This window comes from Brachionichthys hirsutus, chromosome 14, assembly GCF_040956055.1.
Source record: "Brachionichthys hirsutus isolate HB-005 chromosome 14, CSIRO-AGI_Bhir_v1, whole genome shotgun sequence".
Classification (NCBI taxonomy): Eukaryota; Metazoa; Chordata; class Actinopteri; order Lophiiformes; family Brachionichthyidae; genus Brachionichthys; species Brachionichthys hirsutus.
In genome coordinates, this window is record NC_090910.1 from 10,332,504 (window position 1) to 10,347,499 (window position 14,996).

The following is a 14,996-nucleotide window of genomic DNA, read 5'->3' on the forward strand; positions in this document are numbered from 1 at the left end:
CGCCTTGCGTCGCGTTTCGGGTCGATTTATCGTAAAGGTAAGAGTGGACCCCCCCCCGCCACCCCCCGAGCACCTGCTGCTGCAGCGGTGCATGCATGCACGGCGTGCACGCGGCGGGGCTGATGTTTTGGTGCGTCCATGTGACGTTACGCACCGAAGCCCCGCTTCTCTAATCGCGCTTCTCTCGTTCACGCAGCTCCACGCGACGGGGAAACGGCGTCCACGATGCCGCTGAACTCGAGCTCGGCCTCGGCCGGTCGGAGCTGCGACTACGACGCCCTGCAGCCCTACTTCTACTACGACAACGAGGAGGAGGACTTCTACCCGCAGCAGCTGCAGCCCCCGGCGCCCAGCGAGGACATCTGGAAGAAGTTCCAGCTCCTGCCGACCCCCCCGCTGTCGCCGAGCCGCCGGCCGTCGCTGTCGAGCCTCTTCCCCTCCACGGCGGACCAGCTGGAGATGGTCACGGAGTTCCTCGGCGACGACATGGTCAACCAGAGCATCATCTGCGACGCCGACTACTCGCAGACCTTCCTGGAGTCCATCATCATCCAGGACTGCATGTGGAGCGGCTTCTCCGCCGCCGCCAAGCTGGAGAAGGTCGTCTCCGAGCGGCTCGCCTCGCTGCACGCCGCCAGGAAGGAGTCGTCGTCGGTGGGCGGCGTGGGCGTGGGGGGCTGCGTGGAGCCCGCCGGCGCGGCCGCCTGGAGGCTGAGCAGCAGCTACCTGCAGGACCTCAACACGTCGGCCTCGGAGTGTATCGATCCGTCCGTGGTTTTCCCGTACCCGGTGGCGGAGACGCCCAAGCACAGCGCGGGGACCCCCCCCAGGAAGGACTTGGGTCTGGACACGCCGCCCAACAGCAGCGGGAGCAGCAGCAGCTGCAGCGACTCAGGTAAAGGTCGTCTCCATCACTCTGGGGGGGTGGGGGGGGGGGGGGGGGTTCCCCCCCTGCGATCAATTTTCTGTCAAGGGGGGTGTAGTTTGATCGATTAGCTGGAGGGTGTAGCTGATGTAGGAGGAATCGCCCCCCCCCCCCCCCCCCCCTGCATGCAGTGTGACTTTATTACAACATTCCCGTTGGAGCAAAGTGTGATTTGTGGGTTGTTTCTGTCCTGCAGAAGATGATGAAGATGGAGATGATGATGATGAGGAGATGATGATGATGATGATGATGAGGAGGAGGACCAGGAGGAAGAGGAGATCGACGTGGTCACGGTGGAGAGGAGGCCCGGCGTGAAGCGCTGCGACCCCAGCCCGGTTGAGACCAGGCACCCCAGCCCGCTGGTGCTGAAACGGTGCCACGTCTCCACCCACCAGCACAACTACGCCGCCCACCCGTCCATGAGGCAGGAGGCCCCGCCCCCCGCCGTCAAGAGGCTGAAGCTGGAGACCGGCGGCGGGGGCGGGGGCGGGGGCGGGGTCAGCCACAGCAGGGTCCTCAAGCAGATCAGCAGCAACCGCAAGTGCTCGAGCCCCCGCACGTCGTCGGACACGGAGGACTCCGACAAGCGAAGGACTCACAACGTGCTGGAGCGCCAGCGGCGCAACGAGCTCAAGCTGAGCTTCTTCGCCCTGCGGGACGAGATCCCCGAGGTGGCGAACAACGAGAAGGCGGCCAAGGTGGTGATCCTGAAGAAGGCGGCGGAGTGCATCTACAGCATGCAGTCGGACGAGCGGAGACTCCTGTCGCTCAAAGGGCAGCTGAGCAGGAAGAGCGAACTCTTAAAGCAGCGGCTCGCACATCTGCAGGGCGCCCGCGCCTAAAGCAGCGGCTCGCACATCTGCAGGGCGCCCGCGCCTAAAGCCTAGCGGCTCGCACATCTGCAGGGCGCCCGCGTCAGAGTCAGAGTCTTTGCGTTTCTGTTTTTGTTTTTTATGCAAGTTCGAGACTTGGGGTGTACAGTCGTCGTCGTCGTTGCTGCATGCAAATGCAAAAAGCGGATTAAGTTGTTTGAAATCTCGTTTTGATTTCAATGTTGAAACTGCCTCAATTGAAGTTATGGGTTGATTAAATATTTAAAAGTTTATTTTTTATTAATAAAACGTAATAAATGGAAAAAAAAAAAAACGTGCCTCTCCTGTTTTGAAGGCCCAAACTAAAATATACATTTTTTTTTTTATGTTTTGTATATAATATTTCCTAAGAAATTGTATTTTTGGATCTCAATTGTCTGGATGTTCAGACCCGGTGTTTGTTTTTTGTTTTTTCATTGTTTCTAGGTTCATTTTTGAAATATAAAACGTTTCTTGAATTTCGTGTCCTTGTCGTTTCGTGAACTTTCACACACTTCTCACAGTTTTATAAGTGGATGCGCTATTTGTGCGGCATCAGCGGGTGGAAACGAGCAACGTTATGGGATGCAGTGTTGTTGCTGCTCTCACTATATAGCGGTTTAGTTGATGGCGATGCCATAAAGAGGACGAGGTGAGCCTCAGATGTGCATTTGAACCCAAATTAAGGAGATTTGACTGATTTAAATGTCAAATAAGTTCATTTTAAAGTATCAATCACTCCTTTGTGGGGAAAGAGGGTATCACGTTGTGATTTGTTACACCCTACATACACCGAAAAGTTAAAACCAACCAATCAGAGTACACAGAAAGACACAAGAATATATATCATGAATATTATCCTTTAGAAACTGCTGCAGGTTTTTATTTTTTTGCTTTGGGTGTTTAAAGATCAAATCTCTTAATTTAATTTAATTTTAGAGACTAAATATTTTGCGTTAAAAGTCAAAATGTGTTTGTGGATTAAATCAGTTTAAATATTAACGCAAAATTATCACTCATAATAGATAAATAAAAATTAACCTGCAGGTTTCAGCGACGCGTAATCCGGATCCTGCTTTGTTGTTACTGGCGCTCCACGCTGGCCCGTGACGTCACGCACGGCACCCGCAGCGCTCCGCTGCGCGCGTGGTCGTGGTCGCGAGCACGTGGAAGTGAGGTCGAGATTTGTGCCTGAGAGACGCGCAACTGATCATCCGCGAAAAGGAATACAAAAAGCAGCGGAGACGTCCCGACCGGCGCGGTAAGAGCTGTTTCGGGGGGGGGGGGGGGGGGGGGGGGGGCTTCTACCGATCGTTATCGATCCGGATCTTTAATAATCTGATTAAAAAAGACGGATTGGGAATTAAAATCCCTTTATCTTCCAATCTCTGAAATTCGGACGAGATACTTGCGGGGGTGTAATCTGGGGGGGGGGGGGGTATGATGCCTCTCTTATTCCCAGCTGTTCCCGGGATAAATCTGATTTGTGTCCGGATTTCCTTTTGTCCCGTTAAAAGCTGCAGAGTTCTGCTCAAGTCCGTCCGAGCCTCGTGGACCTTTGTCCCGTCCCTTCTGTAAGTGTGACGACACGGACCTGTAGATCCTCTCTGCAGCTTTGCATGTGCACAACAAAGGAATCTGTCCCCCCCCCCCCCCCCAAGCTTTCATCTGAATGCATGTGAAAGCAGAGGATGATGATGAGGTGTGAGATAAAACCTCAGTGAGGCGGATGAGTGGGGGGGCCATTAGTGTGGACCTCGTGGGTCGGTGTCGGAGGTGTGATGTGACCTGACTGACCCGGGTTCGACCCTCAAAGGTCACAAAGATGAAGACCATGGCACACAGACATGATGATGATGACGATGAAACACGGATGTCTGAAAGTGACGGTGTGTTTGCGCATCTTAGAAACATAAACAGAAACACACGCGCACGCACACACACACACACACACACACACACACACTCTTCCAGGCTCTCTCTTATGTAATCCCTCCCTTTTTTCCCTCCGAGCTGGAAGCTGGGATGGATTAAAGTGCTTCATATTCCTGAAGTCGGGACTGCAGCCGCTCGCCAGCCAGACTTTCCCCTCTCACATTACTACATCACTTTCCTCCTTGGGGGGCGATGCCGCCTCATTTGCATGCTCGGCTTCTGTCTCTGCGCTGTGGGGGCGTCTTTAACCTTCCCAACGACCTGCGCTGGCCTGCCGGGGTCCGGCCTTGCACCATTTTTAGAATTCTTCCCACGTGAGAATGTTTAGGAATATGCAAATGACCTAACGGAAGAGAAATCGAATACCCCCCCACCCCAACCCCTTCTGCCTCCCAGGCATCATCTCAACGGCTGACCTGATAAGATAAAAGCAGCACACCCAGCATGCGTTTCAGACAAGTGCTTTGCAGACTAGAATTTTTCTTTGGTTAAAAATCCGAAAAATTCACCTTGCGTGAGTTTGTTGGGCAAATTTTCTGTCATGAATTTTGAATTGTGAGCCAGACGGGAGCGATGCATGTGTCGTCGATGCTGGTGCATGCTCTTATTGTGAAAAGTTTGATAAAGAATGTAAAGAAACCCAGATGTGGGAATGATTTACATTCCAAAGTCCCTCATTTTTTTGGGGGGGGGGGGTTCTCTTGCACTTTGAAAGGCCCGGCCTCTCTGATCTCAATCCGTCGATCCGTCTGCGTTTCAGGAGGAACAGCCCACAGGACGACCCTGACGAAGGGCATCCTCGTCTTCACCCAGGCCGTTTGCCGAGCCCTGCTGGAGGAGATTAATATATGTTTTTAACTTTTAGTGATTATTATTTAAGGAGACATAACAAAAAAAAACACAACCAAACGTGAATCTCTCCCGTGACATAGCTGGAGTCGTCGTCAGTGCGTCTCCCGTCATCCTCACGACTGGACCGGCCTCCGGATGACGTCATCCTGGGACGTGTCCAACCCGATTCGCCGGGACGCGTGCGATCCGTCATTCTGGCTACACATCGCTGGCGTGGGCTCTCTATTGTGGAATGGCGAGCATTCACAAGCCCCGGGGACTTGGCCGGCGGACTTGCAAGCCTCCTCCGGCATGCCAACGGCGTGAACCCAGTCACGCCGCCTCAGCCGTGATATCCTTACACACGTCATTTTATCCACCGTCTTTGTGCTTTGTTTTTTTTTTGCTGCACAACTAATCTTGAGTCTGTAACTTCTCTCATTGGGTCGATTCGGCGATTCAAACGAATGCTAAAACTTTAATGTGCAAATAGTTCTCTTCACGTTTTTGTTTTTGCATAAAGACAACGTTTTGTTCCTCTGGGAACACTGATGGGAGTTCCCTTCCTGATCAGAGTTCTGTGCTGCTTTGAGGGAAGGGCCGGCCCCCGGGTTCCTCCTTTGATTGATGGTTCTGCCTCCAGAACGTTTGACATGTGGGCATGTTTGGCCTTGTTGGCTAAACTAGCATTCGGCCCATTCTGTTGGTTCAGACTCAACTGATGGATTCATGGTGCCCAGAGGGTGGATCCAAACATTTTTGGTGCCCCTCTGGTTGCTTCTGGCGCCACCAGCAGGTCAAATGTAACCCCAGATTCTGAGCGCCATCCTCAGGTCGGATTCACCACGGATGTTCTCGACAAAAGCTGGGTCGGATTTTTACCAGCTCGGCTCAGGCGCAGATCCTGAGAACCGACGGGAACTCTTTTGGTTGACCTACATTCTGGGTTCTGCGAGTCCCGATGCTGGAGGAACTCCGCTTTTAAAAGGAAACAGCCCCCCACGCATTTAATAAGCGGCTTTCAAAAGTCTCCCATTGTTGCGCTGACTCACTGGAGGCGGAGCCCAAGATGGATAGACACCAATGTTTACCCACAAAAGCGAAAGGTAAAGCCCACACGTGTTGCCGCATCGTCGTCGGCGTGCGGGCCAGAAAGCACTCGGGGCCTCATATCTCCGTCAACGCCATTGTCACTAAATCCTCAACCATCGGAATGGCTTCCAGGCGGCGTCAAAGCGAAATCCTGAGATGAGTAACACGACGTGTAATCCTAGCGTGGGCTCTTCTACAAACAAAGACGGCTCTTTTCCCCGTGGTTCCCAGCCGAGGTTGATCCGGAGGGTTCAGGAGAATAATAAGACGCAGAAAGGATTTAACCGCTGCGTTCTCTACTTCCGCCAAGCAGGTTGAGTTTATGACGGCGCTTGTCCTGTTCGTTAGCAGGATTACAGGAAAACCGCTGGATGGGTCTGGATGAAAAGGAAATCTGAAGATGGGTCCGGATAACCGTCTGGATACAAGACTATCCGGATTTTCCCATTTACTTATAAAGGAGGCTTCCCACTCACCAAAAATCAGTCATAAAGGGGTCCGAGATGCACTATCAGGAAAAACGTCTTCTGGATCTGATCCAGAATGACGTCCTGAAAACAAAAAATACAATTTGAACATTTAAAACTCCATTTATGGATTCAAAAATCATAAATGGATTCAAAAAGCATAAATGTGGCGTATAGAAGCACCTTTGTGGAATGGCGAGCGTTCACCGCCCCGCTGACTCATGCGGTGGATGGGCCGCTCTCCCTCCGGCATGCCGATGGAATGATCGCGGTCATGCCGCCCCGAGCTGAGGTATTCCCACCGAGGCCTCACCGAAATCAGCTGAGTGTGACCGAAGCCAATATGCCCGGGATTTATCACGAAACACGCCCCGATGTGAGGCTAAAGCGGCGTGCTGCACCATTGTCTGGGTTAACAAACCAAAAAGAAAACTTGTATTCTGTTGTTCTTGTGTGTCTTATCTTTAATAAGAACATCCATCACACGTTGATGAGATCACAGCGCAGTTTGATGATCATTAAAACACGCTCGCTGCAATTCAGCGATTCATGGCGCGTTACCGGTGCCAGCTCTCTCCACCGCTCGCCCGTCGGGGGGGGGGGGGGGGGGGTCGGAGGTCAGGCTGCTGCTTGTCTGGCGGAATTCATCAGGCTAATTAGAAGTATCTGCAGCAGGTTAATAGTTCCCTCCACCTGGAGTGAAGCCGGCCGGTCGTTTAAGCCGGAGAGATGAGCGCCTCTGGCTTCTGGCGGAGGCTTTGCCATTGTTCTTATTCAAATCCAGGATTGGTCATCGCAGGACGTCCCTTTGACGCCCAAACGCGGCCTCGTTCCAGACGGCACCTCCGGCTGGGGGCGGAGCCGCTTACAAGTCATTTCTGTTCTCCTCGCAGGAATGATCGATTCAGATTGAAACCTGTGTTTGTGTGCGCGTTGACATTTAGAGGTTTTGCCTTTCATGTGAAAACACTTACGCCGTTCGATTTCAGGGCATTTAATAGCACACTGGTGACTTCACACTTCACAGAGCTCAGGCTTCGTTCTTCCTGATGCCGGGGGGGGGGATCCCGCTCCCCCTTGATGTGCTGACTGTCTGTCCCAGGGGTGGATTTGATTGCCTCTTTACTCCCCTCCTATGTAAGTCAATAGGAGCCTGCCTGCCATCTGTGGGAATTGATACCTCTGCTGAATCATAATATTAAAGTGCTCCTCCATCTTCCTTTCCACTGCCTCTCCCTGCCCCCCCTTCTCCCTGTCTTTCTGAATCCGGGCTCGGGAGACGGAGCTTATCTTACTGCTGGAGATTCAGGAGTGCCAACTGGAGCTAAGACTGATGACAAGGCTGACTCCAACTAAATAAAATTTATCTTTTCCACAATCTGAAAAATATAATTCAGCAATGTTGACAAATTTAGACTGTTTCCACTTCGGTTTGATTTTGTCAAACTCACTTTTAGAAAGTGAAAGAGACACTTTCTAAAAACCCCGCCCCCTGAAACAGATGTTTATTTATTGGTGGCGTTTTACGACGGCTCATAAATTATTCCCTTGCTTTTCCCGTGTCACTTTAAAAAAAAAAGTTATTCTTGGAGGACAGTTGTGAAAACACGGATCGTGACAACGGAGGAACAGAAGCTGCAGTCAGCTGACGCCTCCAGGCTGTAATGGAGATACAGTGTGATGAAGAGGAGGATGAGGAGGAGGAGGGTTTGTGCCACTGCTGACTTGTCACCGCGAGCCCAGCATGCTCATCCTAGTCCTGATTAATGGAGCTGTCTGCTGGGACGAGCAGGGCTGTTCTCCCATTCACTGAAGCCACTGTTTATTTGCCCCCCCAACAGATGGGGGCCCCCCGGGGCCACCGGCTCCTGGGCCTTATGCGCTCAGCATTCTTCATCTTAATCAGTGAACAGGTCACCTAACCTACAGGTGACCTCTGCGGCCTTGACTGAAGTTACCAGCCGATCCGAAGGCAACTGTTTTTTTTTTTTTAAAGATTGCCGCAGTTTGTTTTTATTTTCGTAATTTTTCTAAATGAATTTTTACATTTGTGACAGTCGACGTGGGCCGATCAGAGGATCAGAAGAGAAACACTTGAATCAGTTCATTCTCGATCGCTAATTAAATCTGTCAGCTAATTGATGTTCGCATTTAAGAGGCTAAAACAGAAAATGAAAATTCACACTGGTTTTTATGTCAATAGATTTGAACATCCAGTCAAACCAAGAAGAAGATGTAGAAAAAAGGAGGTGCAACAGCCAATTCAAGCCGTTCACAGCATTTTTTTTCTTCTTCTCTGAATAGACTCAAACATTTGAACAGTGATAAAATAGTCAAATCTAATCACCAGGTTCTGCCAAATGCGCCTTCCTGTCTCATGATCTTTTCATTCACGCAACAGATTGTCTTTGTCTGAGATTCATGAAGGATTCTGCATCTTGGATCAAGGAGGCGGGTCTCAAAATCCCCCCCCCTCCCTCCCTAATTATTACAAATGCACAAATTGGATCCTTTTGTCAAAGCTGCAGATTTGGGAGGACTGAACATGTCTTCCCCTCCTCTCTCCTCTGTGGCCTCCTCTCTCCTCTGTGGTGACATTGGACATTGTTTCCTCTTCCTGCTGATGGTTGTTGTTCTTTTCACTATCAGGGAGAAGCAGGACTTTTTCTGTTTCTGCTGATCCGCAGCAGATTAGATTGTCGTCCCCGAGCATGAAATTGCTCGGTTTCACTCTAGCGTTGCATGAAGCGGTCGTAGCGTGGGTTATAATGCACGCTGCTGTGCACATGCATACATCTTTGAGGACTTATGACGGCTTTGTCGTTGATTCTAGACTGCGTCCGAAGCTCTAGTGACAGCATTATTTCCTCTGGGAGTTGACCTCCTCTTTTCCCTTGATCTCCAAACTAATTGAGGACCAAGAAGATGAAATCGGTTTATTTCAGGATATCGATATTCTGAAATATCGCCAACAATGTCTTTCTGCCACATTTCGTCCTTTTTTTTTTTTTGGTAAAGACGGAGTTACATTCCAAAGGCCTTCTGTATTTACGGTTTAAATACTCCCACCAACCTGACCCTTGCCTTTCATTCTACAGAGGTAGACGAGCCGTTTTACTTTTAGGATGAGCACACTTCGAAACATCCGTGTGCACACTACAAAATACATTTTTTAAATGGCTGTAGTATGCATGCCAGGCCAGTAGTTGGCGCTGCACCGTTTCCAAACGCACAGAGTCAGATGATGGTAGCCGTGCAGGAAAACAATACATTAGAGGAGCATCAGAGAACGAGACCAGTTCCATCTGCAGCACAGACCAAACACTTGAATAAGTCTAAAAACTACGACGGAACCGGACAAATCGGGGCTTGTGCTAAGCTAGTGAGGGGCGGGCGATCTATTAATGACAGGTGAGCTCAACTGGCTCGTAGGTGCCTCTTTGTTTTGTGATCACTAACGGGTCGCCCCCCCCGGCCAATCAGCTGACTTGCCGTCTTTGTCCGTCATGCCCTCACATGGTATTCCTGCTCACCTCCGTTTAATCTCTTTGGAGCCCAGCCAGTTCTAAATGCACAGATCGCCTCTTTTCACACAGACAGCAGCGTCAGCAGGGCTGAGCTTCTCCGCTGAGCCCCCCACCGAACGCCCCCCCCCCCCGGGTCACTGTCTCCAATGCCCTGAAAAGGAGGTTGAACCTGGGGACCGGCGCTGCAAGGTGGCCTGGCACTCATCAGCTGCTAGAGGTGTTATGTCCAAAGCCTTTTTCATTCATTTACTCTGCTGCGTGAGGACGCCTTTAACGTTAAACAAGCAAGGGGCCGACGTGTAAATATTTAGCCCGCCGTGTTTGGGAGAGTTCAAAGGCGGCCGAAGAAATGAATGGAGGACGAGCTCCAACTGCAGCCCAGATAAAAGGAACTTCACAGCTAAACCCACGAGCGCCATTGTGACGGGCGGCGATTAATCACAAACCAGTCCTGAGTGTAGGACACCGACGCTTCCAGGTTCCCACGTTCGGTTGTCGATTAATGCGCTTCGGACGCAAACCGCCGCTGCCCTGTGAAAGCTCGGTTAGCGAGCCCTCAAAATAACAGACGGGCGGGGATGTATGGGAGGGAAAGGCGGTTGGACATGGCGGCGAGGCCTGGGCGCCATTTTAAGCACGATTCCTGGAAAATTGCAACCGGTGTCCAAGACGGTCCGGTCGGGAAAGGTCACGGCCGGACAGACGCTGTGTGGGAACACAGAGACATACCGAACCAAAAAATAATCAATGCTTACGCTGCATTCAAGTACCCCTGTTAAATTTGATATCGATAGCTTCACAGTCTGGCACCTCCTTAGCGGCGTGACCTTCACACCCTCAAGCCAACTGAGGTTCTCCTCTTCCTCCCCCAATCTCACTGTTCCTCGTCCCCGCTCGGACACCGTGGAGACATCGCGCATAGCTAATTTTGAAGGAAGGAAGAGACAAACCTCCTTGTGACATTTAAATGTATTAGATATATTTTCATTATCTATATCATCAGGTGGTTCACGCTCGGGTCAGAAACCGACGTGGGAAATGTCAAAGCTGTCGATGAAATCAAGAAACGCACTTCAATGTGAGAGACGTTCTTAAGAAAACTGTTAAAAAAAGCTTTGAAAAAACCTCAGCAGAATTCAGAATTTATTCAGCCTCCTCTCCTTCTGCAAATCAGGAAGCGGGATGTGGAAAAACCCAAATGAAATACTTCCCTGATTTTCCGAGGATGATAACGGGACTAATGTGAGGGGCCCGATTGTTCATTTATTGGATTAGGGCGGCGTGTTTCTTAATGACTGATGAAACATGAAGAAACTGGTGTGTGTGTGTGTGTGTGTGTGTGCGCCGTGGACAACCGTCCGCGTCTTTAACGCCGTGGGTGAGGGGGGACGGGGGACGTCCACGGGAATCACATGTCTCTCCCAAACGGCTTCAGCCGTGTCCAACACGATTTCACACAAGTGTACTTATTTTCACAGGAAGTCGGTAAACGGTGCACACTGAGGGGACAATGCCGGCGCTTTATGGACTCAGCTCGTGACTCAGAGTCTGTTTGGGCTCAGAGGGTGACTCAAGTTTTGTTATTCACTCACTTCCAGGAAAATATTTCCGGCATGCCTCCAGTTAATTGTGCAAATCCTGTCTGTACCGTGCAAAAAAATGATTGCGTCCCATTCTCTTATGAATGTGCTACTTTATTGGTGAATTTACAAACTGCACAAGTAAAAAAAGCTCTGCATTCTTGTTTAAACTTAGTTAGTCGTGGGGGCTGTATCTTCTGTCCGAGTTAGCTCGAGGAAGATCTACTGAAAATGTGTTTGAGAATCGGATGCGGCAGGAGAAAAGTGTTATGTGTTTATGCTGCGTTCAAATCACATAGGCGTTTTCTGCTGCTAGTTTATCATGGCTTCGGTGCCGTAATGATTGATTAGGGTGCCGTCTGGTGAATGCAACAAGTGGTTTCTACTTTTGTTCTTCTAATTTCATTCATTAAACATCAGCCGCAGCGTTTAAATCTTTACGAACATCCGTGAAAGATTAAGGGATTATCAAAATAGTTTTTAGCCCTTACGCGATCGACACGACCGTCTAGAATTGTTCCAACGGAAGTCGTAAAAATTTGCTCCCATCTCTCCCCATCCCATGTGACGTGAACAAAAGGAATGCTGAGGAAGTCACTTGACTGGTCATGCCTTAGTCCCAATTAAGAAAACCAATGAAGGACCAGGAGGCGTGCACACACACACACACACACACACACACACACACACACACACACACACACACACACACTGAGGAGATGTATGGCTTGTCTTACATTTAGGACAGAAAGAGAGAAGAATGCGAGTCAGGAAAGAGATTAACGCTTGCAATCATACATTATTCATTACGCAGCCATTGTTGCTTTCATTGGACGCAGCGCAGCGACGACTCGTTCATCAAGAGAGACTTGAAGAGTGCGAGCTCTTTCCACTCGAGGTCCCGCGGGGAGAACCTTCAGATGTAGGCGTGTGTGATTGTTTACATTCCTCACGTGTTCCATTCAGCCGAAAATTATCGCTTCAGAAGGGCGTCCAACGAGCCAAGTCTCTGTCCGTCCTCTGAAATGTGCGGACGCTTCGTGAAGGACTCCCTTTGTTTTTAATTAAAGCCATTTAAGCATCGCAACTTTTCCGGCCTGAATGCTCCCGCCGCCCTCCTCTTTGTCCCTGCTCCTTCATGGGGGGGGTAGCATTCATTCTGGATCTGCACCTGTTGATCAGAGCGTATGTCTTTGCCCTTTTTACGTCTTGGATTTACAGCCCTGAGCTGAGGAGGGGGGGGGACGGGGGGGGGGGACGACCTTTCACTACGCCTCTGATGGAGAGTCGCGGCAGCTGCGATGACTTCACTGCCTCCTCACACACACACAAAAAAAAAGCCATCGAAGAAGGGAAGTTCTCGCTCCACCTTGAACCTGATAGCACCCTGGTTTGGCAGGTCACCCCCCACCACCACCACCACCACCATCAGCTGTTAGTTTCTATCCGGTTGAATCGACTTTGAAATAATTAAAGAGGTATATTCAATTCTCCTTGCGGCCCAATTTGTGTCTTATTCAAAGTCAAAGAGAGGCAGGAAGAGACGACACAAACGTCACCAGCTCCTCGTGTGATTGGCCCCTTGGCAACTGGAAACTGACTTTTATATTAGGCTCAGCAGCTGCGTGAAGGGAAATGTTAGCGATGCTGACTCACTACAAAGAGGAGCTGGAAAGTGTGCCAGTTTATTTCTGGCTCTGGAGAGAAAGACTCTTCCTCCTCGAATGGGTCTCATGAGAAGAAATCACTGCTTTATAAATTGGTGATTTTAGGAAGTGCCCCATTAAAGGGCTGCTCCTCCCCGCCTGCTGGCTTTCCTCTGGAGCAGCTGCCGGTCAGCATGTCACTGGGTAAATCCCTGAAACACAAATATGCTGAAGAGGCCGATGCGCACGAGTAAGGCCCGGCCCTGAACACCTCGTGAAGTTTCTCCGGCACCATCTGGAAGGCTTCTGGCGTCTGACTTAGAACCGTCGTCCCCTGGTTACTAATCTATCAGGTTATTTTCAGCCTCCTATCCTGAATTGTTATTATGGTCGTCATCGGAGCCCCCCGGTGGACTTTCTAACCCAGAACGAGGTCCGGGGGTCAGACCTCTAACCTTGCTCCAGTCAAGGTTGTCACTTAATGAGCTTGTTGCCGATGAAAGGCGGGTCGCACCTCGCCGCCGGGGCAGCCTCCGATAGCGTCCTGTGCAGTCCCGCCGGCTCACGTTTCAGCCGTGACGTGAAGCAGCCGGAGTTTGACGGGTTTAGTAACTGGGGCTGACTTTGCTTTCGTTGAACTGGTTAGGAGCAGCTGGGCAGATCATCCATCGCCGGGTACCCGGGCAAGTGGGCTCATTGGGCAGTGAGACTCTCCTTTTTCTTTCTTTTTTAAGAAGTAAGGGTTGCTAGGAGACGGATTGTCCCTTTCTTTCTACTCCTGCTGGCTCTCTGTCCCCTTTGAGTAACTTTCATTTGATGCTGATTCCAATCTAACGCGAAGCAGTTTTATGGGAAGCAGCCAACCGGGTCTCTGGCGGGCCTGTTGTAGACGAGACTTCCCCCCCCAGAGCGCCGTTGCTATCAGGTGACTGACCTGCTTTTACCAGCATCAGATGAACCAAAGTCAGACCTGGAAATGTCATGCGAGCTCTCATGTGTGCCGCCGGGTTTCGGCAACAGTAACAATGAATCCTACTTATCTTGTATAAACAGTAGTGGCGCTTAAATGAAAGCGCAGCGCGTTGTCGGACTCGGATACGACCGAGCGGCCCATTCATGGGCGCCGTGGCGGTCCACGAGGCCGGGTTGCTGGCGAGTGGATTTCATCCCAGTGCTAGTTTTAGCCGGGCCACGCTCAGTTACCAAACCTCCACATATAGAGTGGCATCACGTGAAGACGTGGGATACCAGATGGGACGTGTTGGTTACAACCTCGCCCACATTCTTTTAATTTGCTGTCAGCCCCCTGGAAATACATTTTCAGGCGCTCAGCTGAAACCTCGTTTGAGGGACTATGATGGCAGCACTAAATATATAACGGTATAAGATGTGGAGGATAAGTTTGTCCTCTGTTTTACTCGATGGAAGTCGCATGACGAATGGTTAAAATCTGATATTCACGGAGACTCGTTGATTTTTGTTGTTGTTGTTGTTGTTGTTGTCTGATTATTGCTGATTCTATCGCAAATCATTGCAGTGAAAATAAAAAATTATGAGTAAGTTTGTTGATCACCTTCTCAAAAAAAAGCATTCAACTAATGGTGCAATTTGCCGGTATGGTTGTTGTTGAGTTGTTGAGCAACTTGCTTCAGAATTAGCTTTAATGCTACCCAAGAGTTGACAGAAGAGGGAATCCAACATATTGGCATTTAAATTGTTCCTAAATGTAACAATCATCCAGACAATTAATGTTTTTTTAGCTTTGATGATTTTATGCATCCCTTTGCTGATTCTCCTAATCTTCTCTATCTCGCTGACAATCGACACCCCGACATCTCATAGTGAAAGAAGCATTTTGTTTTCAGCCCATTGTTCTTTTTGAACGTTTTTCTTCTTGCTCAGTCATATCAGTAGTCAAACATGTTTCCCCCCCCTCTCTCTCTCTCTCTCTTGCAGGGTGGGTGGTGTCCGCAGACCCTCACGCAGTCAACCGTCACGCTGACAGATGACTGGAGATTATCATCAGAATGGGAAGGATGCAAAGGTGGACGGCGCTGCGATCGGTTTCACGGGGTCTTAATGAGTCATGCGCTCGTGCCCGGACGCCGCATATTTTTGAATACCATTCACTTCCTCCTTTCT

General features: G+C 50.1%; 1 protein-coding gene across 1 annotated transcript; it reads left to right on the forward strand.

Annotated features, from left to right (window-relative positions):
* Positions 1-225: 225 nt before the first annotated feature.
* On the forward strand, positions 226-2,255 carry myca (MYC proto-oncogene, bHLH transcription factor a). Its single transcript, XM_068747937.1, is given in 3 exon segments — positions 226-895; positions 1,122-1,156; positions 1,159-2,255. Coding segments are annotated over 3 exon segments (1,314 nt in total). The 3' UTR covers positions 1,768-2,255.
* Positions 2,256-14,996: the final 12,741 nt, after the last annotated feature.